General features: G+C 39.5%; 1 protein-coding gene across 10 annotated transcripts in view; it reads right to left on the reverse strand.

Annotated features, from left to right (window-relative positions):
- Nucleotides 1-27,260, reverse strand: part of MIER1 (MIER1 transcriptional regulator) — a 59,409-nt gene that overhangs the window by 30,400 nt on the left and 1,749 nt on the right. For 2 of the 10 annotated variants that reach the window (XM_059689256.1, XM_059689259.1), the window contains exons 3-7: nucleotides 24,901-24,974; nucleotides 13,771-13,795; nucleotides 6,763-6,908; nucleotides 956-1,117; nucleotides 133-265 (exon numbers count right to left, since the gene is read on the reverse strand). In XM_059689256.1, the coding sequence (XP_059545239.1) occupies nucleotides 133-265; nucleotides 956-1,117; nucleotides 6,763-6,908; nucleotides 13,771-13,795; nucleotides 24,901-24,960 (526 nt within the window). In that variant the 5' untranslated portion in view covers nucleotides 24,961-24,974. Of the gene's footprint in view, nucleotides 1-132; nucleotides 266-955; nucleotides 1,118-6,762; nucleotides 6,909-13,600; nucleotides 13,638-13,770; nucleotides 13,796-23,450; nucleotides 23,684-24,900; nucleotides 24,978-27,260 lie in introns of those variants that run through there. The other 8 variants (XM_059689255.1, XM_059689258.1, XM_059689254.1 and 5 more) reach the window with 6 other exon arrangements.

Below are 27,260 nucleotides of genomic sequence, written 5' to 3' on the forward strand. Positions count from 1 at the left end.
ACTCCATTACTGTTAAAGCGATATTTAAGAGTAAATAAACTCAGAGCAGTGAAAAAAACACACACTAGAATTTTAGGCCATATATTAGAGAGTAAAAATTACACCCCAACTATAGCAACCAGTAACACTTACTTGTATCAAAATATTTACATCGACGTGGGCGTATTATTTCCTGTGCATCTTGAGAAGCAACAGATTGTGATGGATCATCATTGGAAGACTGAGTTTCATCCTCTTGACCTGATGAATCCTTTATATTTTCTTCCTGTGGAATCATAAATTAAACTGTTTTAAGATGTAAAACAGTAACAACAACAAAAAACATTTTGGAGATAAAAGGTCACAGTATTTCAAATACAACTAGAAGATTAAAATAAATACACTAACTGTAGCATGGTGTGCTGGGTCAAATCCTGGACCAGGGAAAAGGACATTAATGGGAAAACTGATAAAATCTGAACTGCCTGTAATTTAATTAAATAGTGTGGTACCAGTATTGACTTTTTATTTTTGATAAATCTTCCATGGTTATGTAAGATATTAACATAAGGGAAATTTCTGGGTGAAGAGTACATAGGAAGTCTCTGTACATTAGAACCTCTTCTGTAAATCTAAAATTATTTCAAAACAAATTAAGAAAAATAAATACAGAACTGCCAACTAGCCTTTATTACTTAAAAAGATAGTGCTTTTTAAAAGTTGGTACAAATTTATTTAGAATAGGCATTGAACAGAAATCTGAATAACACAGATGAAACTTACCCCTCAGGAGTGGATTACAGAGAACTTGCAATTTTTATTACATATTTCTGTATCTTAATTTTCAATATCTAAATGTATTACTTTTAAAATCAGAAAGAATACAGGTAAAAATAAGCAGTCAAAATGAACGTATTTAAAAATTATAACTCCAACAATAAAGACTATAATCTTAAAAATTTCGGTATAAGCTTACTTTATTTTCTCCACTACAGCCACTGTTATCATCATTATCAGCATCTTCATCATCTTCACCTTCTTCTTCCTCTTCTTCCTCCTCCTCATCTTCTTCAGGTAGTCGACTAGTACCATCATACCCATAAAGGCTGAGAAGTTCATGAATTGGCATGTCGCTTTCCTAAATAGACCAAAATAAAAAGTTAATTCTGAGTAATATTTCATATTCCTATACTTCACAAATCTGTATTCATTCCATACTGAAGAATGCTCTTAAACCTGTATCAAGAATTTTAAATTCATAAAAAGTGAAACTGAAAATAGTTCTGAAAGTTAAGAAAATTCTAGTCTTTTATGAATTTCTTGAGACATTGACCAATGAGAATTGTTAACAACAAAATCTTTTAAGTATAATAAAAAGGGACATTGGTTTAGAACTATTCTTTTGTGCAATCATTTAGATAATGTAAACCATCAATTAATAGTATGTATGGATGCTCACACTTAAGAGTATCATATATAATGTGGGAGTGGGGGAATAGAATAATTAGAAAGTAAAGAGACTGTAAACTTAGCCTACTCAGCCCAAATACATGAAAAGAAAATAGCAATGATATAGTACAGGAATAATACTGAATTGCATTAGCCATTTATTCTCTCTTAGGGTAATCTATAATTACATATAAAACTATCTTATGGAATTTCCAGTTTATAGATGAGATAGGCTGACAGATTAAGCCATTTCTCAAAAAACAAAAACAAACAAACAAACAAAAACAACCAAAAAGAAAAACCCCCCACATAAGTAATAACTTCTGTGGCCAGATCTCAAGTCTAATTCCAAAAGTCCATACTCTCAGCCATGGACTTCCCCCAAACCCCACAAAAACATACCCTGAGGGTGAAATAAAAAAATATCCATGTTAGTGAAATGAAATTAGCTTTCTGCAGAAGGTACTCTTATCAGTAATCAATATGACTACAACATCAAGTATCAGGGAAACATGACAAAATTCTGATTAAAAAAGGAAAATTTAACCCATTCATGTGAACATATTACATACACACACACACACACACATACACCCCTTAATAGAGTCAGTTTAAAAAGAGTATCATGAAATAAGACATCCTATATAATAAAAGCCTAATATGCAAAGTGTCTGAGTGTTTGACCAGTCACTATGATGCACACTGACCACCAGGGAGCAGATGCTCCGACTGGTAGGTTAGCTTGCTGCTAGGGTCTGGCCGATGGGGACTGGGCAAGATGGGCTGGAAAAATCCTGGAGTTCTCCCATGGTCCCTTCCTGACCCCGATCAGGACTGGGCCAGACAGGCCGGACACAACCTGGACTAATCCATGCACTGGGCTGGTTTTGGCCTGATCCCTGAAGGCCAGGCTGATGGGCCTCTAGAGTTCTATATTTCTCCAGCAGTCTTGTAGTGTTATTCATAGGCAGAAATAAGTCTAGCCTACGTGTTAAATACATTGTTGTGGTAGAGAAGGGTACATCGAACTGGATGATATAAATCCAATGACGCAAATCACTTATATCATACAATTAACTCGCATCACACCCAGAATTCATGTGCAAGAAACGACTAATGATTATAATTTTAAACGTTTTCTTACAGAAATAAGAAGAAAATGTTAACTTCTACTTGATATCATAAATGGATGTTCTAATTATAAGTCAGTTTGTGAATCTGTTTCTGAAAGTGAAATCCCTAATGGCCCGCTGTAGCCACAGCTTGAAAAATGTTAACTATGTCAGGCAAGGTATTACCACCCTAGTTGATAGACCAGGTGGCATACTTAACTGATATCTCGTATTGTGATTCTCAAAGTGCAGGAGCACAGTGTTTAAGTTGTTCAAGGATCTAGTCCATGCAGATATCTGGTCCATGTACGAGACAGAAATTTGGGAATTAGGAGTCAGGATTTGAGAAGTAAAACAGAACTTCAAAATCAAGAAAAAACTAGAGTAAGAGAAAGAGAAAGAGAAAGAAAATACTGTTTTTTTACACAACTAGAGGCCTGGTGCACAAAATTCGTGCACTTAGGGGGTGGGAGGGTCCCTCAGCCCAGCCTGCGCCCTCTCACAGTACGGGAGCCCTCGGGGGATGTCCGACTGCCAAGGAAGCAGGGGAGGCTCCCACCACCACCGCTGCACTCGCCAGCTGTGAGACTGGCTTTTGGCTGAGTGGCGCTCCCCCTGTGGGAGCGCACTGACCACCAGAGGGCAGCTCCTGCGTTGAGTGTCTGCCCTCAGGTGGTCAGTGCGTGTCAGATACTGGTTGTTCTGCCATTCAGTCGATTTGCATATTAGCCTTTTATTATACAGGACTAGAGGCCTGGTGCATGAAAATTCATGCACTGGAGGGGGGTGTCCCTCAGCCCGGCCTGCCCCCTCTCACAGTTCAGGAGCCCTCAGAGGCAGGAGGCGAGCCGGCAATCAGGGCAAGGCGACCCCCCCATCATACCTCTGCTGCTGCCGCTGCCAGCAGCGCAAGCCTTGGCCAGCCCTGGTTACCTGAGCCTTGGGCGGCCCTGGGCGGCTGGGCAGCTGACATCCAAGGCTTGCTTGTGCTTTGGGCCCACCCTGGACAGCTGGGCAGCTGACATCCAAGGCTTGCCTGTGCCTCAGGCCAGCCCTAGGTGGCTGGGCAGCAAATATCCAAGGCATGCCTGCACCTCAGACACTGGCTAGGCAGCTGCCATCCGAGGCTTGCCTGCACCTTGGGCATCAGCTGGGCAGCCGCCATCTGAGGCTTGCCTGCACCTTGGGCTGGCCCTGGGCGACTGGGGGGCAGAGAGCAGGTCTGGACACATCATGCGCCTTCTGCCCCCCTGGCTGGGCTAAAAAGTCTGCAGGACTCCGGCATTAGGCACAAGGAGTGGCTGGACCTGTGCCTGCCACCCTCCCAGCAGGGCTGAGCACTGCCAACTGTGGCTATGGGGGCCGCCGTCTTTGTGGTGGTGTGGTGGTCAATTTGCATATTCCCTCTTTATTAGATAGGATAACAGCAAATAGCTGCCATAAAGTATCTTCTATGTGCTGGGCATTTCAGAGAGAGAAGTAAAAGCACAGTGAGAATATTACAATCTTATTAGATCTTTAAAAGTACCAGATGGGAATGTTTGTTACTCTTATTTATAAATATTCAGAAAACCAAATAGAAGGAAACATCATGCACTGACAAGAGACTTTACTACAATAACTACACCTCCTAATCCCAGCTCATACTTTCCATAAACTCATTCTGCACCACAAATTAGAAGCAGGTTTAACAACTGACGTCACTATTATGAGCAAGAGGCCCTGAAGTCACTAGTAAGAGTAAGGGCCAAACCAGGAGAAACACTTTAAATTTCATGTTCATTTCATCTTTAAAATTATCCTAATATATGTTAGTATTACCTCTACTTTTTTGCACCTGAGTTAACTGATACCTTGATAAAGAACACAAAACAGGCAGATTACTAAATAAATGTCCTAGGGCTCTCAACCATTTGTTCTGTCTTATTCAAGGACAACAGAATCACCTTGAGAGCTTATTAAAACAGACTATTGAGTCCCACCCTATAGTTTCTGATCTAGTTAAGCTGAGGAAGGGTGTGAGTATCTGCATTTTTTAAAATAAGTGCCAGGTGATACTGATGCTGTGGGTATGAGATCAGCTTAAGAACCAATTAGCTCCTAGTTGTAAGATAAAATTACCTGCACATCAGCCTTTCCAGTGGAAGGTAATAAAGATTGATCATTATCTTTAATAAAGCTTATCATTGATATCTGTCATCTAGCTCAGTTATATGTCAAAAAAATAGGTGTCATACTAACTGCATGGAAAGAAATCTTTATGCCTGACATCCATGGTTAGGTTAGATTTTTCCTTCTTGGATTTTTGAGAAGTATGACTTACTTTATAAAAATTTCTTTCTCAAAGAAAAATTTACCAACACCTCCAATATTGACTAGGCAGAGAACTGAGGAGAGTCAAAAGTAGCTCATCACAGTGCATTTGGAGAACCACTTTCATTTGAAAAAAACAGTAATAGAACTGTAGAGAAAGTCAATCAATTCAGAAAAAACTACACAAGTATAGAAAAAAAAATGGTAAGTAGGTTACTGTATAAGAGCAGAGGGTATCTATAATAACAAAAAGAAAGTCAGGGCTGGTATTTTAAACTATTTTCTCTAGTCTTACTTAGTTTCTAAAAAAATCTGTCATATCCTCCTACTTTTGACTTGGTTTGAAAGTAGGTGTTGAACAGGGACTGACACAATGTTAGGGCTTAGGGAAAATACAACCAAATGCTCAAGATGGATAAGGGAGAGATTTCGTTTGCCAGGAAGACTAAGCTAAGTTGGAATTCACTGCTGTAAATCACATGTAGTATAATTAGAACCTAAACTAAATGAATGGTTATAGTAAAGAAAAAACTCAAGAGATCTTGCAGAAGAAACCAACAGGTTTAACCATGGATTAAGAGTGATTGAGGGGTCCAAGTGACACTGAATCTCTGGTTCTAGACATTCCTTGGACCCAGATACTCATTCATATGACTTCTAAAAAATAAAAAAAATAAAGTTCTAAAAAAGTTCTAATATACATCTAAAATGCATTCTTAAAGTTAGTTTTAGGTGGGTTCTATCATGTGTAAACAAAATAAACCTTGCTTATTCCATCAAGAAAATGCTTACTGGTGTGGCTCAGTGGTTAAGCATCCACCCATGAACCACAATGTCTTGGTTTGATACCCAGCAGGAGGAAGCTGACCAACGATTCTCTCTCATCATTGATGTTTTTATCCTTCTTTTCCTCTCTCTGAATCAATTTAAAAATATATATATATTTAAAAACAAACTATATAGTGATATTATGCTTCTGTTTAGATATTAACTTTTATCTTAACTTCTGTCACTCAATATCAATTTATTAAGCAACAGTCAGCAGCAATAAACTAGTAAGCAATAGTCATGACCCACTGTGGAATACAACATTTAGAGTTTGACAGTGGTATGAAAAGTTAACTTACTTGATCTAAGGCAGTGGTTCTCAACCTTCCTAATGTCGCAACCCTTTAATACAGTTCCTCATGTTGTGGTGACCCCCAATTTCATTGTTACAAATTGAACATAATTAAAGGATAGTGATTAATCACAAAAACAATATGTAATTATATATGTTTTCCCAAGGTCTTAGCCGACCCCTGTGAAAGGGTCGTTCGACCCCCAAAGGGGCCGCGACCCACAGGTTGAGAATCGCTGATCTAAAGTATAAAGTGAAAATCTTGTAGGCAACATTGGGCTAAAACTACAAAAAACAAAATCAATTCTGCTGCAGCTCTTTTAAATTCAAATAAGTGTTCCTACTATGTGCTAACTGAAGTACTTAAGGATTTAGCAAGTATCATGTAAGAATCATTTATTGTTGTCTGGGTAACAAGGAAGATGTTAACAACTCTTAAATTCTGGCTGTGAAGGTGGGTAAAAATAAAAGGTACGGTAATTGGGAGGGGACAGAGATGTGAAAGAAGAGATTTAGGATCCTTTTATAGTCCATTTTTGATACCTGTGATGTTTTATAAAAGTTAACTACCTGAATTCTATTTTACATAATGAAGTTACTTCTTTAAAAAAAGGCCTTTCATTTCAAACTTTAAACATACCACCTATGATCACATAGGATTTTTCAGTCAACTCTATACAACATCCTTTTTCTCCCCAAACACAGGCAGAGAACCAAAATTTCAAGTGTTTCCTCTCTCCACAAAAAAAGTTATAAACACTTCATCCTCTAATTCTTATTGTTATTTACCCTTGCAAGATCCTCTATTTCAGAACTGAAGTTTGTTTCTCCTTCCATCATTTCTTCTTCTTCTAATGTTCGTTCATCATCAAAATCATGAACCAGCATGTCAGCTGATGGATCAAATTCATGGTCATCTGATGTTGCTGAACCTCCTGGTAAAGAATATTTTTAAAAGTTTGGTAAATCAAATTAAGTGTACCTCATTAATATTAATATAATGTATATGACATTTGAAGCTGATATAAATCAAATAACAGTACCAAAGAAAAGCTATACACAGAAAATATTATTTATTGTTTTCTGAAATTCTTGCCATTACTCATATCTCCCCGCAAACCTCCTCTAAGGGATTATTTTTTGCCTTTCTCATCTCTATACACAGGTACAACTACAAAATAAGAATCTCTATACAAAGGTACAACTACAAAATAAGAATCACAATTCTTAATCATTTGATCAATATTTAATAGACTCGATGAGTATGAACCCTTATGGCCCCTGAGAGTATATATTCATGTGAAATATATAGTCATCTTAACATATAGTCTAATGAAAACAAAGTTGCACTCAAATATTACTCTTCTATTAGCACTTTCATGAAAATTTATTCCAGTATATAGATAATTGCCCTTAACTTATTTGGATGATTTTTATATGAAATAACTCAAAGATAAACTATAGAAGCAAAATGTACTACAACTGCATACAAAACTCTTATGAAAGGCATTAAAAATAGCCTAGCTAGTAGGTAACTGATGTGTAAGCTAATCTATTTTTAGCCTGGTGGTTGGAGAACACTGCTGTACTCAATAGGTCAAGCCTTATAATACTGAATTGCAAATGCTAGGGCATACATATTCTGTAAACTATCCCATTTGGCTATTGTTTGGACTTAAGTTTGCAAAAGCATTGTTTACTAATGAACAAATGAGTTATTTAACATTAAAATAATCAATTTAAGTTTAAACTGTTAAAAGTTGTATTAACTGATGCACCTACTTCTCCTTTTTACTCCAGGAAAAAGAACCAATAAGTAAAACAAAGTGATACAGATGCTGATTTGTTTAAATACAGACTATTAGGGATAAGGAAATACAGAAGGCTCTGGGTTCTTGTCACCTCCCACACTTTTCAGAATAAGAAATATTTTTGGAGTGCTTACCAAATACTATATGTACCAAATACTATGCTCAAGCACTTCATATACATCATTTCATTTAAGCAAACAATCCTATGAAGAACAAAAAGAAAAACCTGAGGCTCAGAGTTAAGTAGCTTGTTTAAACTCTTAGAGCCAGTACATGGCAAGGATGGAATTTGAATCCTGGGCCTGCTAATTCCAAAGCCTGTGCTTTTACTGCACTCCAAACCTCCCCTAAGGCGCAGCCACAGAAACAGTAGGTATCCTGCCTCAGAGAATACTTGAAAAGAGCCTCTGTTTACTATAATGAGTGAATAGCAAGCCAGGTTAGAAAGCAAAATACTTAGAAGTCATGGTACACTCTGAGGAACATAATAAAATACTGATATTAAACATAAAATAACTAGATATGTAATTGCTAAATCAGGTCTCATCCTACAGTACAGCACAAAAGAGTTAACAAATTATCAAAGTTTTAGAATGATTTACAAAATAAAACATTTAGAAAAGCATATTATCATAATTTCTTTTGGAAAATTAAGAAAAACATGGCATAATTAGGGCATTTTAGTACTGGTTGAGGGACTTGCACAGTTTAAGAACCACTAATTTAGTTGTAGTTTTGCTGTTTCAATCATTATCCCTTCTTTCTGAATTTTTAATGGAAAATGCTCCCAAAACTTTTCAGTTCACCTAGCAATCAATCTCCTAGGAGACTTAGTTAATAATTATGTATTCCTACAAATGATACTATAGTTTTCTTCTCTCTTATATGCAGAAAGATAAATAAAAAACACTCAAACAAACCCTGTCGTATACTATTATACTAATCCTATCTAATAAAAGAGAAACATGGTAATTGGTATACGACCGCTACCCTTCCCATTGGCTAATCAGGGCAATATGCAAATTACTGCCAGCCAAGATGGCGGCCGGCAGCCAGGCAGCTTGAAACTAACATGAGGCTTGCTTGCTTCAGTGACGGAGGACTCCAACGTTCCCTGCCTGCCGCTGCAGGCCTCTGAGCTGCAACTCTAAGATACTATGTAACAAATATAGAAGCTAAACAAAACCCCAGGAACCTGCTTTAGTCCGGCAGGCTTGAGCCAGCAGGATTGCAACATTGTAAAAAAGGCCAGAAAACTACTTTCAACAGCGGAGGCCTAAGAGCTGGAGCCAAACCTCAAAGCTAAAGCAGACCCAGAATAAAAAAAGAAAAAAGAAAAAAAGGAGCGGTTGGGAGCTTCAGTCACCCCCAGCCTGAAAACAGCCCTCAGCCCCTCACCCAGACTTGCCAGGCACCCCAGTGGGGATCCCTACCCTGAAGGGTGTGTGACCAGCTGCAAACAGCCATCATCCCCTCACCCAGGCTGGCCAGGCACCCCTGTGGGGACCCCCACTCTGATCCAGGACACCCTTCAGGGCAAACCAGCCGGCACCCACTCATGCACCAGGCCTCTACCCTATATAGTAAAAGGGTAATATGCCTCCCAGCACTGGGATCAGCGGAGCCGAGAGGCCTCCCGGCACCGGGATCAGCGTGACAGGGGGCAGCGCCCAAACCCCCTGATCGCCCTGCAGCTCTGTGTGACAGGGGGCGGGGCCACAACCTCCCTATCCACCCTGCTCTGTTCGTGACAGGGGAAGGCGCCCCAACCCCCTGATCAGCCCTGCTCTGTGCCTGATACGGGGGAGCTCCCAAACCCCGATTGCAGTGCGGCTCTGTGTGTGACAGGCTGCAGTGCCCCAACCCCCTGATGGGCCCTGCTCTGTGGGTGATAGAGGGCAACGCCCCAACCGCCCCCCACGGGCCCTGCTCTGTGTGTGACGGGGTAGAGCCATAACCTCCCCATCCGCCCTGCCCTGAGTGTGACAGGGTGCAGCACCCCAAACCCCTGATCTGCCCTGCTCTGTGTGTGACAGGGGGGAGCTCCCCAACCCCCTGATGGGCCCTGCTCTGTGCGTGACAGGGTGCCGTTCCCCAACCCCTCTGATGGGCCCTGCTCTGTGAGTGACAGGGGGCATTGCCCCAACCCTGATTGGCCCTGCTCTGTGTGTGACGGGGGGTGGCGCCGCAACCTCCCCATCGACCCTGCCTTGAGTGTGACAGGGGGTGGTGCCCCAACCTCCCAATCGGCCCTACCCTGAGCGTGACTGAGGGTGGCATCGCAACCTCCTGATCCGCCCTGCTCTGTGCATGACAGGGGGCGGCGCCCCAACTCCCCAATCTGCCCTGCTCTGAGCCCGACCAGGGGCTGCACCTCAGGATTGGGCCTGCCCTCTGCCACCCAGGAGCAGGCCTAAGCCAGCAGGTCGTTATCTCCCAAGGGGTTCCAGACTGCGAGAGGGCACAGGCTGGGCTGAGGGACCCCTCCCCTCCCCGCCGAGTGCACAAATTTTTGTGCACCGGGCCTCTAGTCCTATATAATAAAAGTCTAATACGCTAAGTGTCCGGTTGGCCATTCAACCAATCAAAGCATAATATGCTAATGACATGCTAAGGCCACTCAACCACTTGCTATGACGTGCACTGACCACCAGGGGGCAGATGCTACCACTGATAGGTTAGCTTGCTGCTGGGGTCCAGCCAATTGGACTAAGTGAGATGGGCCGGACATGCCCTGGAGCCCTCCCACGGTCCCTCCCTGGCTGGCCAACCTCCTGCATCCCTTCCCGGTCCCTCGACCTGGCTTGTGCCCTCTCGCAATCTGGGTTGAAGGATCCCCCCCTCCCCCGCCCCACCTGAATGCACAAATTTCATGCACCAGGCCTCTAGTCATAATATAATTCTTATTAAATGCAAATATTGTCAAAATAACAATGTTTAATTCCTGACTACTTACCTTCCTTTACCAACTTAAAAAAAAAAAATTAAGCTCACATGAGTATCATATGATTTACCTGAAGCCCCTCACTTGTCATTATATTCAAGGCCAATTACATTTAAAGTTTTGTCACTTCCCCCTCCCTACAAGAAATACCTTAGGTGAACCTTTTCTCTCTTCTCACTCTAATTCTTTTCCCCTACATATACACTGTAACTGTTTTTTATAAACTTCCAATTTTTTCTTGCCTTCATATGACTTCTTTTTACCTTGTTCTTTGGGACCAAATAATCATCTTACTCCTTTTTGTTAATTACTAAGGCCCATTGTTAGGCTGTCTCCTAGGGGGAAAAAAAGGTCTTAAAAATAAATTATTACGGGTAGGGATTCTGATGCACTGTGAAAATAAATATTATGTTTTAGAATTAAGCCAATATCAGTACTTTTTGTATCCTGTTGCAAAATTACTAAAAGGTATCCTACATTATTTCAACCATTCAAAAGATAAATTCCGCTTATAGTATGTCACTAGAGGCCAGTGCACAAATATTCATGCACTCAGTGGTGGTGGGGCAGGGGGCAGTCCCTCAACCTAGCCTGTGCCCTCTAATAGTCCGGGAGCCCTCAGGAATGTCCAACTGAGCCGCAGTCTGGCCTCCCTCTGCAGGAGGCCACTGGCGGGGCCAATCAGGGAATGGCACAGGCAGCGAGTGGCCCTGCCTGTGGTTTCTGCGGAGGCAACTGGGCGATCAGGGGACAGCACAGGCCAGCGAGCAGCCGGACCCACCCTCCAACCCCCCATTGCCCCTCTCCTGCTGCTGGTCACCACCATCCCCCCCACCCCATTGCTGTCCCCTCCCTCTGCCCGCTGGCACAAGCCTTGGCTGGCCTGGCGCCATCTGCTCGCCGGTCCCACCCTGTCAACTGGTCATTCCATCTTTCGGTCGATTTGCCTATTACTCTATTATTATATAGGATGTGCACTCATTACATTATTTTATTTCCTCCCCTCCCTAAATCCCTACCTCTAATGGCTACTAGTCTTATAGGTTAAACCTTGTCTTATACCTCCACATTGGTTTATACTGGTGGCGTCTATAGACAAACCACCTAACCTGGGCCATATGACCGTTATTATTATAATCAATTCCAAAGTGCAGATGTTACAAAGGACACAGCCTTTCACCAGTGGACCAAATATTTTTTTACATGAAGCCTCTATTCCTAATTTCTTCCAACTTACATAATTAGTATTACTTACAAACACAATAAATATTCTCTTGGGCAGAAGCCTGATATTAGAAACACTATCTATCTTAAAAGATCTTCTTAGTCTAAAACCTATTTAAAAACAAAAAACACTAAAGATTCAATCTGTTTGTATAAGCATTCAGCAGGCAGTAAAGGGCATCAAAGACATTTATATTTTCCAAGCACTACTATTCTTCCAATGCAGCCTAGACTGATTCAAATGCAATGGAAACTCAAGTCATTCATTAATATCATTTTTGGAGAAATTATTTTTAGACCTATGTATTACCTGATGAATGTCTCAAAATTTCATGGAAAAATATATAAAACTCAGTTTATTTGCAATAACACAACATTAACAAAAACCAACTAGAACCTATTTTTTTTTTTCAATGAAAATGATTTTGTTTGCAAGAAAAAGAAATTAGGAAAAATTTTATGTCCTATAAAGGATATGATAATCTAGTATTTATCTGAGGTCAGACTACTTCCAACCTTAACTATCCAGAACATATTTATAAACCATGAAGTTGAAATAAATATGATAAAATCAACTGTCAATTTAACACACACTTGTCTTTTAGAAGGAATCTGGAGGTATTCTAGTCCAACCACCCTACTTGATGATGCCTTATACTACATGGAGTACAATGATATGTGTTCATGAAAAGAACCTTGATCCATTAAAAAAAAAAAAAAAAAAAGAAGCTTATTATGATGTTAAGCATTTTTACAAATTTACTTTCTAAAATTTAACACACAGAGTAGTGATTGCTTCAATAATCTGAAAATTTTAGTAATACATCATAACTAAATATTCAACATGAGATGTTTTCAAATAAAGTATTACAATGCCTTAGAGTGCTCCCTTTCTCTCTCTTCTTTAGCTACATTACGCTGTCCCTTAATCCAAGTACTTCACTGCAGAAGGCAGTACTCTTGGTAAAGTCCCTGGACACTAGTCAGAAAAACTGGTTGGTACCAAACTCTTTGCTGACTGCTATTCAGTTCCAACCAATTGTTGCCACACAGAAATGCTGTACCCAATGGAGCTGGAACCTCTACCTGATCAAGAGAAGCCTAAATATAGATTTTTATATAAAATATTCAAATTTTTAAAGATCACTACACTGGCCAAATGAAAACACATTTATTTGTGGCCAGATTTAGTCCAAAGATCATAACATCTAAGTTAGGAAAAAAATGAATTTGTATTGTACTTAAAGAATACAAAACCCCAAAGATATGTGTTCAGAAGATAAAAACTGTTCCTATTCAAATATAAAAAAACTTCCTTAATTTACAACATTAAATATTCATTTGTTGAATGTTTTTCTTATTTTATTTCTCCTTCCTTCACTAAATGTTTTCACAATTTTTCTCTCAAAATACTTTTAATTTCCTATACAAGCTAATATTTCTAAGTTGTTAGTAATTCCTTTTTTAAAAGTACACATAATTCCTTTTTTAAAAGTACACATAATATATATTTATACTTCAAGTCAAATAGCAATTAAAAACTATTAAGAAATATATGTGGAAATTCATGAGAGAGTGAGAGAGGGGGCGGGGGGCGGGGGGAGAGAACCCATTAATGGTCACGAGTTTGAACTCACAGCAGCCTCACCTGTACTTTCATGGGCAGTCAAATATTTCATCCATTTCTTTTTCCCCAAAGAAAAGAAGCATTCAGAAGAAAAGCAAGTCAGATGATAGTCTAACTCCTCTAGCCTTTATGCAACGAATAGGATAAATATTAGTCAAATAGAGATTATAAAAAGTATAGAAAATACTTACCTGGACTTGAAGACTCAACAGATGGCTAAGGGGGGGAGGGGAGGGAGGAAAAAAGAAAAAAAATTAGCATTTTTGTGTAGTAATCCTTACCAATGTTACAACAGGAATTATTCAACAACTAGAACTAGTAACACACCAAAAACTACCATAATTGTTAATGTCTGAGTTGTCTAGGACAAAATAAAACTTCCCGTATAATCCTTTCTGACATTACATTTATTTAAACATACAGGAAAATTGGAAAACATTCCTGAATCTAGAAACAAAGACAGTAATTTGGAATTGATTCAAATTTTAAAGACAAATATGGGTGTCATAACATATGTAATTTAAAAGATATGATTTAGATTTTGAAATTTTCTGAAATATTCCCTCCTATCAATACAGGAAAACTATGCACAAGGTTTGCTATCAAGCTGATCTCTGGCTTAACATGTGCGTGAGCCTAGACCAGCGTGGCTCAGTTGGTTGGATGTTATCCATTGCACCAAAAGATTGCCAGCTGAGTCTCCATCAAAGCACATGACTGGTTGTAGGCTCTATCCCCGGTAAGAGGCATGCAGGAGGCAGCCGATCGATGTTCCTCTCCTTTCCTCTCTCTCTCTAAATATATATATATATATATATATATATACTAGAGGCCCGGTGCCTCTAGATGCTCTATATATATATAGAGCAGGGCCCGTGGGAGGGGTGGGTTGGGGCGCCGCCCTCTAACACCCACAGAGCAGGGCCAATCAGGTGGTTGGGGCCCTGCCACTCTCATACTCAGGGCAGGGCCAATGGGGAGATTATGGCTCTACCCCGTCACACACAGAGCAGGGCCCGTGGGGGGCGGGGGTTGGGGCCCCGCCCCCTGTCACACACAGAGCTGCAGGGCGATCAGGGGGTTTGGGCGCTGCCCCCTGTCACACTGATCCCGGTGCCGGGAGGCATATTACCCTTTTACTATATAGGATAGAGGCCTGGTGCATGGGTGGGGCTGGCTGGTTTGCCCCGAAGGGTGTCCTGGATCAGGGTAGGGGTTCCCACTGGGGTGCCTGGCCAGTCTGGGTGAGGGGCTGAGGGCTGTTTTCAGGCTGGGACTGAAGCTCCCAACCGCTCCTTTTTTTCTTTTTTTTTCTTTTTTATTCTGGGCCAACTTTAGCTCTGAGGCCGCGGCTGCTGAAAACAGGTTTCTGGCCTTTGTTTACCGTCTGTATTTGATACAATGTTGTGGTCCGGCTGGCTGAGTAAAGCAGGTTTCTGGGGTTTTTTAAGCTTCTTTATTCACAACATAGTTGCTGAGAGTTGCAGCTGAGAGGCCGGCAAGTCAGGCGGGGAACGTTGGAGTTCTCCGTCACTGAAGCAAGCAAGCCTCCCTATTCGCATCAGCTGCCTGGCTGCTGGCCGCCATCTTGGCTGCCAGTTAATTTGCATATCTTGGCCCTACTCTGTGACAGGGGGATTAGCCAATGGGAAGGGTAGCGGTTGTACGCCAATTACCATGTTTCTCTTTTATTAGTGTAGATATGTATGTGTGTGTGTGTGTGTGTGTGTGTGTGTGTATTTTTTTTTAATATATTTTATTTATTTGTTTACAGAGAGGAAGGGAGAGGGATAGAGTTAGAAACATCGATGAGAGAGAAACACTGATCAGCTGCCTCCTGCACACCCCCTACTGGGGATGTGCCCGCAAACAAGGTACATGCCCTTGACCAGAATCAAACCTGGGACTCTTCAGTCCGCAGGCCGATGCTCTATCCACTGAGCCAAACCAGTTAAGGATAAAAATATATATTTTTAAATGTGTGTGAGAATGGAGGTGGAAACAATTTAAGACATTTTAACTAAAAATTATATTGCAAGCAAGCAGAAGGAAAAATTAAAATGTTACTTAAGCACCAAACAGTACATTAGGTTAACTTCACTAACAAACAACATACTTATAAATTATCACAAAATAAGCAGCCTTTCATGCTCTAGAGAAGTTAGGTTATCTGATAGGAGACCACAAATACTCCAAATTATAATGCTCCTTCTACTGTAACATTTCACCTCTCATAAGTTTAACAACATACATCTGGAAAACTTAAAGATAAAATTGTTAGCAATTTGTTTTATTAATATCATCACATGAGTTTGTGGCTATTTTATCTTAATTAAATTATAACCAAGTCATTTACAAACAAACTCCTATAAGATAAATTCAATAAGAAACTCAAAAGATGCTTCAAATGACCAACTTTATGACTAAAACTTTGTCCATTCATTCAGAGCTATCTATTTTATGCCCAACAGAAATAAGAGATACTGGAAGGCCAAAAGCACTAGAAAGAGCTAGGGGATATTCTAGTATTTTCCTTCTTTCTCCTAAGTAATGGTGCAGAGGGGCAAGAACAAAATAGAAATGAGGAATGTGCCCAATACTTCAAAAGCTAGGTATCTAAGACAAATTTTTATAAGGTGTTAAAACTCCATTTTGAAAACTGTCCACATTATGCTACTGTAGTAAGTATATACGTACTCCAAATTCCACATGATGACTTAATTCTCTTAAGGCACACTTTTTCAAGGATCCTATTTTCTTCTTTTAATTCTTAGAAGAGAATGGTTCTTACCTATAGCACTGTTTTATTCTAACAAAAGACTGATAAAAAGACTAGTAATGTATATTTTCAAGTTATTCTGCCACAACAAACAAGTGCTACTTTTAAAAAATATTTTTTAATTCATTTCAGAAAGAGGTAGGGGGAGGGAGAAGATAGAAACATCAAGGATGAGAGAGAATCATCAATCAGCTGCCTCTTGCATGCCCCCTACAGGGGAATCAATCAAGCCTGCAACCCCAGCATGTACCCTGACTGGAACTGAACCTGTGACTTCCTGGTTCATGGGTCAATGCTCAACCAATGAGGCACACCAGCTGGGCACAAGTGCCACTTTTTCATTCAGTTCCTCAATGGGAAGCTGAAGAGTAGGGTGAGACAACACAATAATCTATAATAATAAAAGCATAATATGCTAACTAGACCAGACATCCTTTTGGACAACCTTTCGGATGAAGCTGGGGCTGCGAGGGCTGAGGCAGCTGCCACAGCTGCAAGGGCCAAGCCCCTTGCACAAATTTCGTGCATTGGGCCTCTAGTGTAACCAAAGGGTTTCTCATTTGCTTAACATCTTTCAGGCAAAGCTACACATTTCTGGCTGAAAATGAATTTAACCACCATACAAATTATTGCACAGCATATCAATATTTTCAAAAATTAACTGGTTTATTTCATGTAATTATACTTTATTTCCCAAGTTTAAGCACAACCTCTGTCCAAGACTACAATGTTCATGACTATCTTCATCTGGTCTCAGATACACTATCCACATAATAGCCTTACAATGCTGTTTTTCCTTTTTAGTAAACTTTTGAAACAAGTTTGCATGGCATAAAGAAGAAAAACCAGTATTTCTTTCAAATTAGGAGCTTAAAAGAAATGGTCCTTTGAGCATTCAGTCGTTTTTGAACGCTCCAGTAATTATTCCATCTAACTGTTTGATAAAAAAGGCTTTCTGATTAAAAATAAGTTATTCGCCCTAGTTGGTATTTCAGTATGGAATGAGGGCATTTGTTTATTTACCTATTTAAAACAGCAAAACTAGTTTACATTTATATAGTACTACATTTTTTCAAATGCATAGTTACATGATCATAACCATAAACCTGGCAATAATACCTTCTCCACCTACCTCATTTTATGTATCAGCAAACCCAGGGAGATAAAGTGACTTGATTAAGGTTCGATGGTAAGTGAAAAAGGTGGAACTAAAGCCTAGAGTCTGATTCCTTGTATACCTCCCAGGGAAACAACTACGTAAAAAAAATTTCTCTTCATTTCCTTTTTTTCCTTACCCTTATTTTCTTTTTCTTTTTAAAATGGTTTTCATCTGTTCAAAAAAGGTTTAAATTTGACTGCAAGTCTTACATTTGTCATGTGACTATTATCTATGTCTCCTTAGGAACTGGTATCTCTAACAATATCCTCCAGGAAAACTGCAGTAATGATCATACTAAACTGGACATGGGGAAAATAAAACTAAACCTATGTAGGTACTCACTTGTAACAATATCTATTTTTAGACAAAGTTCAAACTATAAAATATAAGAAGTCAAGATTTTACCTTGGGGATTAAAATGTCTTAAGTGCACTCATACACTATTGGTAAAAATATGAGTTAGTTTACCTGCTCTGGAGATCGTTTTGCCAAAATGAACTTACCCTACTGATATGCCTAATAAAGAACAACAAGATGTATAATGTTCATCACCACAAAGTTGTTCACAGCAAAAAGTTGGGGAGAAATTTAAAAGTTCACCATTTAATTAGCTAGAAATGGAAATACAGTTCTTCCAAGCAATGAACACTATTCGTCCATTAAAAAAATGAGTGGCACAGACCTGGTCGTATTGAGAAAGAAAAAATACATACATACATACATACATACATAGAGAGAGAGAGAGAGACAGGGAGATGTAGAAGGGGTAAATTGGGCTAGAATATACATAAAAATCTTTTTCCCCCAAAAGGATGCACAAGATTCTGTTAACAAGTTACCACAAGGGAATGGGTTGGGGAGAGAAGGTTTTTTCATTTTATACATCATTTTGCTAACTACTTACAAACATTACTCCTTGTTTCTTAAAAAGAAAATCAATGGAGATTGTCTCCTGAAATTATGAAATTTTCATTTTCTTACTTTACCCTTTGTTTAAAAGACCTAGTACTCACCATTTTTTTCTTTAACAAGTATACTAATATAATTTTGAAAAATAACCTAGTTTTCGTTTAGGTACATACATAATTGTTTGAGATAGAAAATATTAACACCAGACAGGCACATACACATTATGAGTAGGCTAAATTAATTTAAAAAATGAACTCTATTAACTTTTATAGCAATTTTCATACTTTGACCCATACAGTATACAATTTAGCCAATCAAATTGTTAAGAGCTGTAATAAATATTCAATGCCTCAGATGTGTTCAAATGTTTTTATATTTTTTTAGAACACAGTGAGAAATATCCCATCCACTAGAAAACTATAAATTGGAAGAGTAAAAAATCAATTAAGTAGAATATTGCCATTATTTAAAAATAAAAAAAATAAGGTAGTAAAAACATGAAAGAATCTTTAGATTCTTCAATTCCAAGCAATCAAAATCCATTTTCAATGAGTATAACTAACTATCTGAATTAAATTTTCCCCTCAATTCCACCGCCATTTCTTTAAGTGTTATCGTCACCTACTTGGTAATGCAGATACTAAATTTCCCAAGTTTAAACACAACCTCTGTCCAAGACTACAATGTCCATGACTATCTTCATCTAGTCTCAGAGATTCTCACACAGGTGAGTATGAGAACAGAAGCCAGGAAGGAGCTAAGGACCCAACTCCGTAGTGGGAAAGGCAGGAGGGACTATGCCAAGGCAAGGGCTCACCATAACCTCTTCCTCCACACAAAATTAATCACTTAACTTTGCTGTTACCCTGAGGAATTCTTTGCTTAAAAAGATTAAGTCTTGGAGTAAAAATTAGAAAATTTACTATAGTAGTAATAATTTAAAGGATGAATTGCTATATTGAGCATAAGAATTCAAAAGTCTAGGTTCCAGTATTAATTGTGCCACAGACTAACTGTAGGACCTAGGACAAATTACATAAACTCTTTGCTTAGTTTCATTTTTCTCAAAGATTTAAATTTCTTCTAGTTTAGTTCAAATTCCTTTGAGATCAAAGTTTTTTACTTTCATTATGATTTCTCAGAAGACAAACTACTAAAGAATGCTTAGCTAAATGGATGGAATATGTTTAACAGACTCTTCTAAATTTATTTTTAATCTATGACTATTGGGAAAAGAGGATCTCAATTTGCAAAAAGCTTTCTGGGGGTGCTATTAGTTCACATCTACATACTAGTAAGCATAATTTTAAGTCATTCTTCTAAGCCACAGAATAAGTAGAACAGAATGGGTCCCAAGCCAAGAATGTTACTTGAACAGTTTAATCACTGCAATGAATTTTGAAACCATTTGCTAATCTTTTGAAACGTACAAGGGACTCAATCTGAGCTTCAAAAGCAAGAAATTTCTATGTAGCTAATTACTTTTCATAAAGACATGCTGAAGTTTCAATGGCAATGTGTTATTTCCAAATTATTTGGGAAACTGATTAGTCTCGCAAGAATTCTCTAAGACGAATTCACTTCTACTAGTATATATTCCCCACCAACCTTTCCTACCTCATCAAGCACTTTACCTATTACTTCTTCTGAATTAAGCTTTTAAGTAGCTTAATTTTAAGTAATTTTAAGTAATCTCATGCATTGGTGTTCTTGATTACGTTTGATAAATCCTTACTAGCTCTAAAGTATAAATACTAAAAAAAAAAAAAAAAAAAAAATCAGTACCAGTATAGAAATTTAAGACTTAAATTCATTACAGTGAAACAAGTTTTGTCTAGAGTAGAAATTAATACTATCAAGAATAGCAAGATGATCACATTTCCTTAGAAAACAAAATCCAAATATACTTAAAAAAATGCTAAGGAGTATGTTTTTAAAAGAAATGAATGAATAGATGTGATAGTGAATAAACAGATTATGTACCATTTTTTGAAATATCAGAATACTTAAGACTAACACAGAAAAGCAAGCCCATTAAATTTTCTTTTCTTTATTTATATAACAGCAATATGGACTGGGTGAAATGACAGGACTTGTGTTATACTGTGGCTTTTTTTTTTCCTTGAGAAAAAGTCCCTTTATGTGTTTACAAACACTGAAATAAAAGACAAATTGTTCCTTCCCAAAGGTCCCTACACCACGTTCCTTATAAAACCCAAAGGATCAACTAGCCTTCTTTTAGAAGGTGGATAAATAACTTTAAGGGACAATAAAGAATGAGAAATATTACCAAAAAGTATTTTTAAAAAGGAGCAAATGTATTTCTTTGAAGCATATTAAATGTTATTAGTGTTACCACAATATGAAGAGTCATTACTTACTTCCTATTATGGATTCAGATGACCAGACCAAGTATGAAAAATTGGTATATTCTATTTACATCTAAAGTAATTTGTATTCAAGAATTAAATACTTTTGGGGGGCAGGGGGAACAAGGCCAGGGTTATTCTTCTATGTAGGAAATAACAACAAAAAACCCCACAGAAGCATAATACCTATATTTTCTCTGGAGACATGCTTCTTCAATAACCTGTTTTCCCCTCAGATTTATTGAATAAATGCATATTATTGCTTTGCACTTACTGTTCTTTCGCCAGTTAGCTTCAATTCTTAGGTCTACTTAATCAAAGGTATAATAGCCAGCATTTGAATTATTTACGACATGTATCATAAAGAATGAATCTCCAGAAAGCACACACAAAATCAAGTAAAAAAACAAGCATTTCTCCATCAAAAATTTTTAAATAACCAGTCTCTAAAGTCATCCTTATTAAAATGTTGAAATCAGAAAATTATAATTTTTTCCCACCTCTACACCTGTTTTAGACTTTTTGTAGGACACAGTGAAGTTTACTTCACTCTTTTTCCAAATTCACTGTAAAGAAAATCACCTACAAGTAATTGAAGAATATAAAAGAGGATTTTTTTAAAGATACCAGGTCACTAAATAAATTTGCTGAAAACAAAATTCAGGGTTTTTCTTCTTGAAATTGGACCACACAAGTGTTCCTACAGAATGAGAGTTCCAGTGTCCAAATGATGCAATTTTTAAGAAAATGAAAAGAATACACTTGAAAATGTTAGAAAATTATTAGTAATTCAAAATGCATTTCTTTTCCTCTTATATTACTGCAAACATCTTTAATTTCTAAAATGAGAAATAAAATGTTAATATAATTCCATTTACATATTAAGTTTTCAGTACGCTGGTCAGTTATAATTTCTGGGCGAGGTGTTTTAAACTTAAATTTCACTGTATTTTCATATACTAAGCTACTTTCCTTCAATATCCTGCTTTAAAATATGACAACAGACCTTAAAGCTCAAACCACTGTGAGCAGTACCACTAGGGAAGAACCCACAACACCTATGACAGACAGCAAGCACACTGCTGCTTATCCAGTGGATATTCACTGAAAGGGTGATCTGCTAAAGGCTATTCGATAAAATATATGTAAAGCCAGCTACCTACAACACCCCCCCCTTACATATGAAGGAAAAAAACACAAACACTTAAGACTCACCAGAGCTGAAATTCTTTCAGCTAAGCGGAATAAATCCAGTCACATTTAAGTAAAATACAAAGTAGTATGTTTTCTCCAATTCATGGGAAATTAAAATGCAATTCTTTAACCACAAAGAGCAAAGAAATGGAAATAATCTAAGACTAAATTTAGTTTTAAAACAGAAATATTAAATGTTTTAAAAAGAATACTGACAGCAAACACTCCTGCTACAGCAAGCTCTCCTCCTCCTCTAACAGCATAAATATAAAGCCCGTTTCCCTAAGGCGAGCAGGAGGAGCACCCCAAGAGCCGCTCCAGGCGACAGTTCACCTTTATGTCCCCCCACCTCAACAGGTTCGTGGAAAGTCCTCCAAATAAGTATTTCCATAACGTAACCATGTTTCTGTAGCCCAAGGTTTAAAAAGGGGACCTGGTTTTGATGAAAACACTCACCATTGATTTCATTTAGCAAGTCAGCGGACAGACAAAAACTGGGGGCCGGGGGTAGAAAGAATGACCTACTTCCTGAATCTGTTTCTGGGTGCCTCTGCGACCGTGTAAACGGCAATTCCCCCAAGAGAAATGAATGCCCCGCTGATCACCGCGAGTGGCTCTACGCAAACGAAAATCTAAATATATCACCCCTTGAACTGAAAGGTACCTAACGAAATTCTTCCGAGGGTAAGGAAAAAAGTTTTTCTTTAAAAAAAACCGAATGTTTATGGTTTAAATCGGAAGCAAAAATTTAAATCCCCAGGTCCTATACTAAATTCAAACTACCAGTCCCGGCTTGGGACGAGCGGGCGGCGGGGGAGGGGAGGGCTGGGGGGAGGGGGCTGCCGGGAAAGTGAAACCGGGGGAGGCAGACAGCAACTCCGCGGACACGGAGGGAGGGAAGGAGGTCCTTTCTACCCGGGGGCCCGGGGATGAAGTTTGGAGAAACGGGGGGACTCGCAGCCTGGACGGCTGGATGCGAAAGGCCAGGCTCGTGCCTCCCAGCTCATTCGATCCCCGTCAGGGAAACAGCCGTTCGCCAAAGGGCCCCACACCGACGGGATGTCAGCGGCGGGCGGGCGGGCGGGCGGGGGGACGCGGGCGGCGCAACAGCATCTCGGCCCGGGAGGGAAGAAACTTCGCAAGAGGAAGAGCAGCGCCTCCTGGCTCCGGCGCCGGCCGGCCGGCCGAGCTGCCCCCGCCCCCGCCGGCGGGCGCCCACCCCCGGCCCTCGACCCTCCAAACTGCCCCCGAAGTCCCGCTGCGCCCGGCCCGCCGGCCCCGCACCCATCCCAACTAAGTTCCCGGAGCCGCTCCCGCCCGGAGCGCGGCCCGCTCCGGACAACAGGTGGGCAGCGGCGCCGGCAGGGCCGGGCCTCTCCTGGCCAGGCCCACTCCACTCCTCCCCGGCCGGGGCCCCGGGGCGCCCGGCTCCGGGACGGGGAGGGGAGCTCGCTCCCTTACCTCCGCCATATTTGCCGTCCTGACGGGTCACATCTCCGCGGTGGCCGCGGCTGGGTCACGGCCAGAACCCGGATGTGAGACTCGGCAACGGGACTCCCGCCGCCGCCGCCGCCGCCTCCCCGCTCCCGCCGCCACGGCCTCTGCCGGGAACGCGCAGGAGCCGCCCGAGCGCGCCCACCACACCCCACTCCGCCCCCTCGCGGCGACCCGGCGGAGCTGGGCTGGAGGGAAAGGCCGGCGCGAGCGAGCACGGGCGCAGGGGCCGGGGCGCGGGCCCGCGCCGCCCGCCGCCCCCCCAACCCAGCGCGGAGGGGCGGAGCCAAGGTGGGTGTGGAGGGAGGCGGGCACCCCGCGAGGGCGCCGCCCGGCCCGGCCTGGCCCGGCCCGCTGGCGACTCCAGCCGGGAGGAGACTAGCAACTACCGAAGTCAGGACGGGTGCAAAGCGCGCCTGGCATCCACGCCGCAGGGGACAGGTCCGTTATATTTTACATGCCGCCCTGTTTCTGAAGTGCATTCGCTGGAAAACGGGTGTTGCTGTGATGCGACAGCCGCAAGGAGTGCGCTTTAACGCAGTTATCCCTTGACAAATAGATTCCTCTCTCGGTTGATTCGCAATGGGCAACGTAAAATTCAGCATCTCGCAATTTTAGCGGTATGGGCAGAGATTAAGAGAAGGGACCGGGTGAGTCTGCCATCTTCCTATCTCATTTGCTTTGCACATACCTGCTGCGATGCCTGTAACACTGTAAGTGTGCAACCATTGAATTTTGCACTAGAGAAAAAAATTTTAAACGTGAAATATTGAAAAGCTGCTCTTTGATGGACATAATCCCTGACTGAACTGCATGGAGGGAGAACTTGCTTATTTGCAATGCCCAAAACGCCTGCAATTTAAAAAGTTTATTATGATGTATTGTCCTAGAACTAACTGCCCTGGGCCTTAATGCCAACTCTGATGGCCAGAGCCAAAAGATTGCAAAATACAAACATGTTTCACTTCCATTATTTAGGCACATATTAGCTAATGCAAAGGTGACATTAAAAAGTACATTAACATATTTTACTAAGCCAGGAGTTTAACAGTCTCATTTCAAAAAAGACAGTTTCCCCCCATCCCCCAAATGTACAAGGGTTCCTTTCAATGCAATTTTTAAAATGGCTACCAAAATCAACCAGTTAAATATGAAAACTACTCATTCCCTCCAAATAATGTAATGCCAGTGCTACAATATATTGCAAAAAGTTGCACATAGAAAAATTTAATACTTAACTTACAATGCAATATGAGGGGGGCTGTTTTCTTAAGGTATTTGTATTCCCTTAAAATTCTAGACTCTGTAAGCAGTTTCCTATTTCTAAAGAGCCAACATTAACTTGAAATTCTTATGTCCAATAATAATTTGTGCATTTATAGGTATATGAAGTAGCTGCTAAGAGAAAGGACATTACCTGGTAATTTGACAGGAAAAGAGTCCATAGACAGTCTGTAAACCAATTAAACATAAACATCTGATGCACATTTTCTACTGAAAGAAAAGCAAGGGAAAGAAGAGAAAGGAAAACTTTAAGGTTCCCAAATCTACAAACAATTTTTACCATTAACTGTATTGTACAGTATTTTCATTGTATTTTTTTAGAGTACTTATATAAAAGTGTTTTTCAGGATTCCTTGGGGGAGAGAATATGTAAGCATAGATATATAGTTTCTAAGTTACCTACCCTGTTGAATTACCTTAATCCTAGGACTCAAAATAAAAATGGCTTTTTAAAGTCAGTTCATAGTCACATCATTTTCACTTTGAGATGTTTGATGGAAACAGCTAAAGGCAAAGAACAGTGGATATGCATAGACTTTAGGTGGGTAAAGACAAAAAATAATGAGGGGCCTTGAGGTAGAAACTCAGGCTTTATAATACCATGGTGATAAAGGAGGATTTTCCATTTAAATGTGAAAGCTAATATATGAAATTTATGTAGCTGGTTACCAAAAGAATTTTAAAGCATTGTCAAAAATGCAAGGTACAGGAATAATTTGCGTGCGTAAGGCCCATTTAATCTCTGATTCTTCAGTTAAACCTCCACAAAATCCCAACTGATAAAAAGCTAGGGATCACAGCCTCTTAAGCTACTTAACGAATTCTGAAGTTGTCAGGAAAATCGAGGTCTGAGAAATACTTGAATGGGTATCTATCTACTGACAAGTGACCTTTACGTTTATTAATACTATGTATTACTTTTACTAATTTTAAGTGGCATTATGGTATAGAGGGAAAACATTCCCTCTACATTTTTTTCTTCCCGTCTTTATAAAGGTGGGTTCAATGTTTTGTTTTGTTTTAGGTTCAGAGATTCCAAAAGTAAAGAGAAACAGCTCCAGTATTTTAAGTCATCAGTAACATGTGACTACTATATTCAATACAATCTACTTCCATTTTATTCTAGTGATATATCTTTACAAATTTTAGGAGCCACCTTAAGGAAAGTCTTTTTCAAAACTCTTCCTACCTCTTCAATATCAAATATGTAAAAATTAAGTATTCATTAGCCATAGAATCTTAGTGTTGGATGGGACCTAGAAGGTCCTTTGGTATATTTCTCCCCTATCTAGGTAGGAATCCCTTACTGTGTTTCCCCACTCATTACCCGGCTTTTCTGCCTACACCTCCAATGACTCACTGTGTCATGAAGAAGCTGCTCTTTAAAAAAATAAAACTCTAATTTTTGGAACATTCTTTTTATTAATCCAGTATCTACCTCTGTGTTACTTCCATTACTCTGAGTTCTTCAGCACTTTGGATTAATACAACAGATGTCTTCTTTGTTTTCAAATGCAAACAGTCAATATTTATACTTGGGTTAACAAAAAATAAATGTTGAAAGTCTACTTATACTAGAAGAGCTGAAAACAGGACATGACAGAATTAAAGGCATGAGAAAACTCACCAATATTTATGAGTTGCGTAAAAATATTATGGTTTACAGTATTTATTAATGTGATATTCAAAATGGTCGTTCTGTTAATTTAAGTATTATGTTTAAAATTAAACTAAAAAGTGTGGTTAATTCCAATTTTATGTGAAGTTTGTGGCTAATGTCCCAAAACAAACAAAAACTTCACTATACAAAGCCTGAATAAATGCCTCTTTAGCTCCCATTCCCCACCTAAAGGCTTCCTATTTTCAGGGAAACTAACATTAACTTTTACTACATTAAGCTGTTCAAAACTGCTATTATATTGGAAAATTATTTTAAAGCAATTTACTGAATGCTCCATTAAAAAGTTATTAAACAATTTTATAGAAGCTATAATACACAAGAACCACTCAGAGTTATTTTGTGAACAAAAGCATTTCACGGTCACAATTTTACTTCAACCAATACCTTAAAATAACCAATAAGTAAACTTCTTTGGTAGGTTACATATCCTAAGAAATACCTTTGATTCAATACCGATACCTGATTCAAATATAAGTAATATATACCCATATGTATAAACGGTTATGCAATTCAAAAGGTACCTCTCAAAATGCACCAAAAAAATTTTGTAACAACTTAGACTCCGGGGCTGTTTGAGTGAAACAGATTAATGCAACATATTCAAGACCCTAAAACCAAATCTATATCTAATAATTTTCAGAGTCCCTGAGTAACTTTTGAGATTTTGTAATTATTTCCTAAATTTTTTGTTTAAAAGTGACAGCCTACACATTATATGCAGGTAAAAAATTTATGGATAATCACTAATTTGGTTGAAAATACCCTCCCCCCCAAAAAAAACCCCACCTATTTTTAAAAACGACATTTTCGAT

This window comes from Myotis daubentonii, chromosome 3 (genome assembly GCF_963259705.1).
Source record: "Myotis daubentonii chromosome 3, mMyoDau2.1, whole genome shotgun sequence".
Classification (NCBI taxonomy): Eukaryota; Metazoa; Chordata; class Mammalia; order Chiroptera; family Vespertilionidae; genus Myotis; species Myotis daubentonii.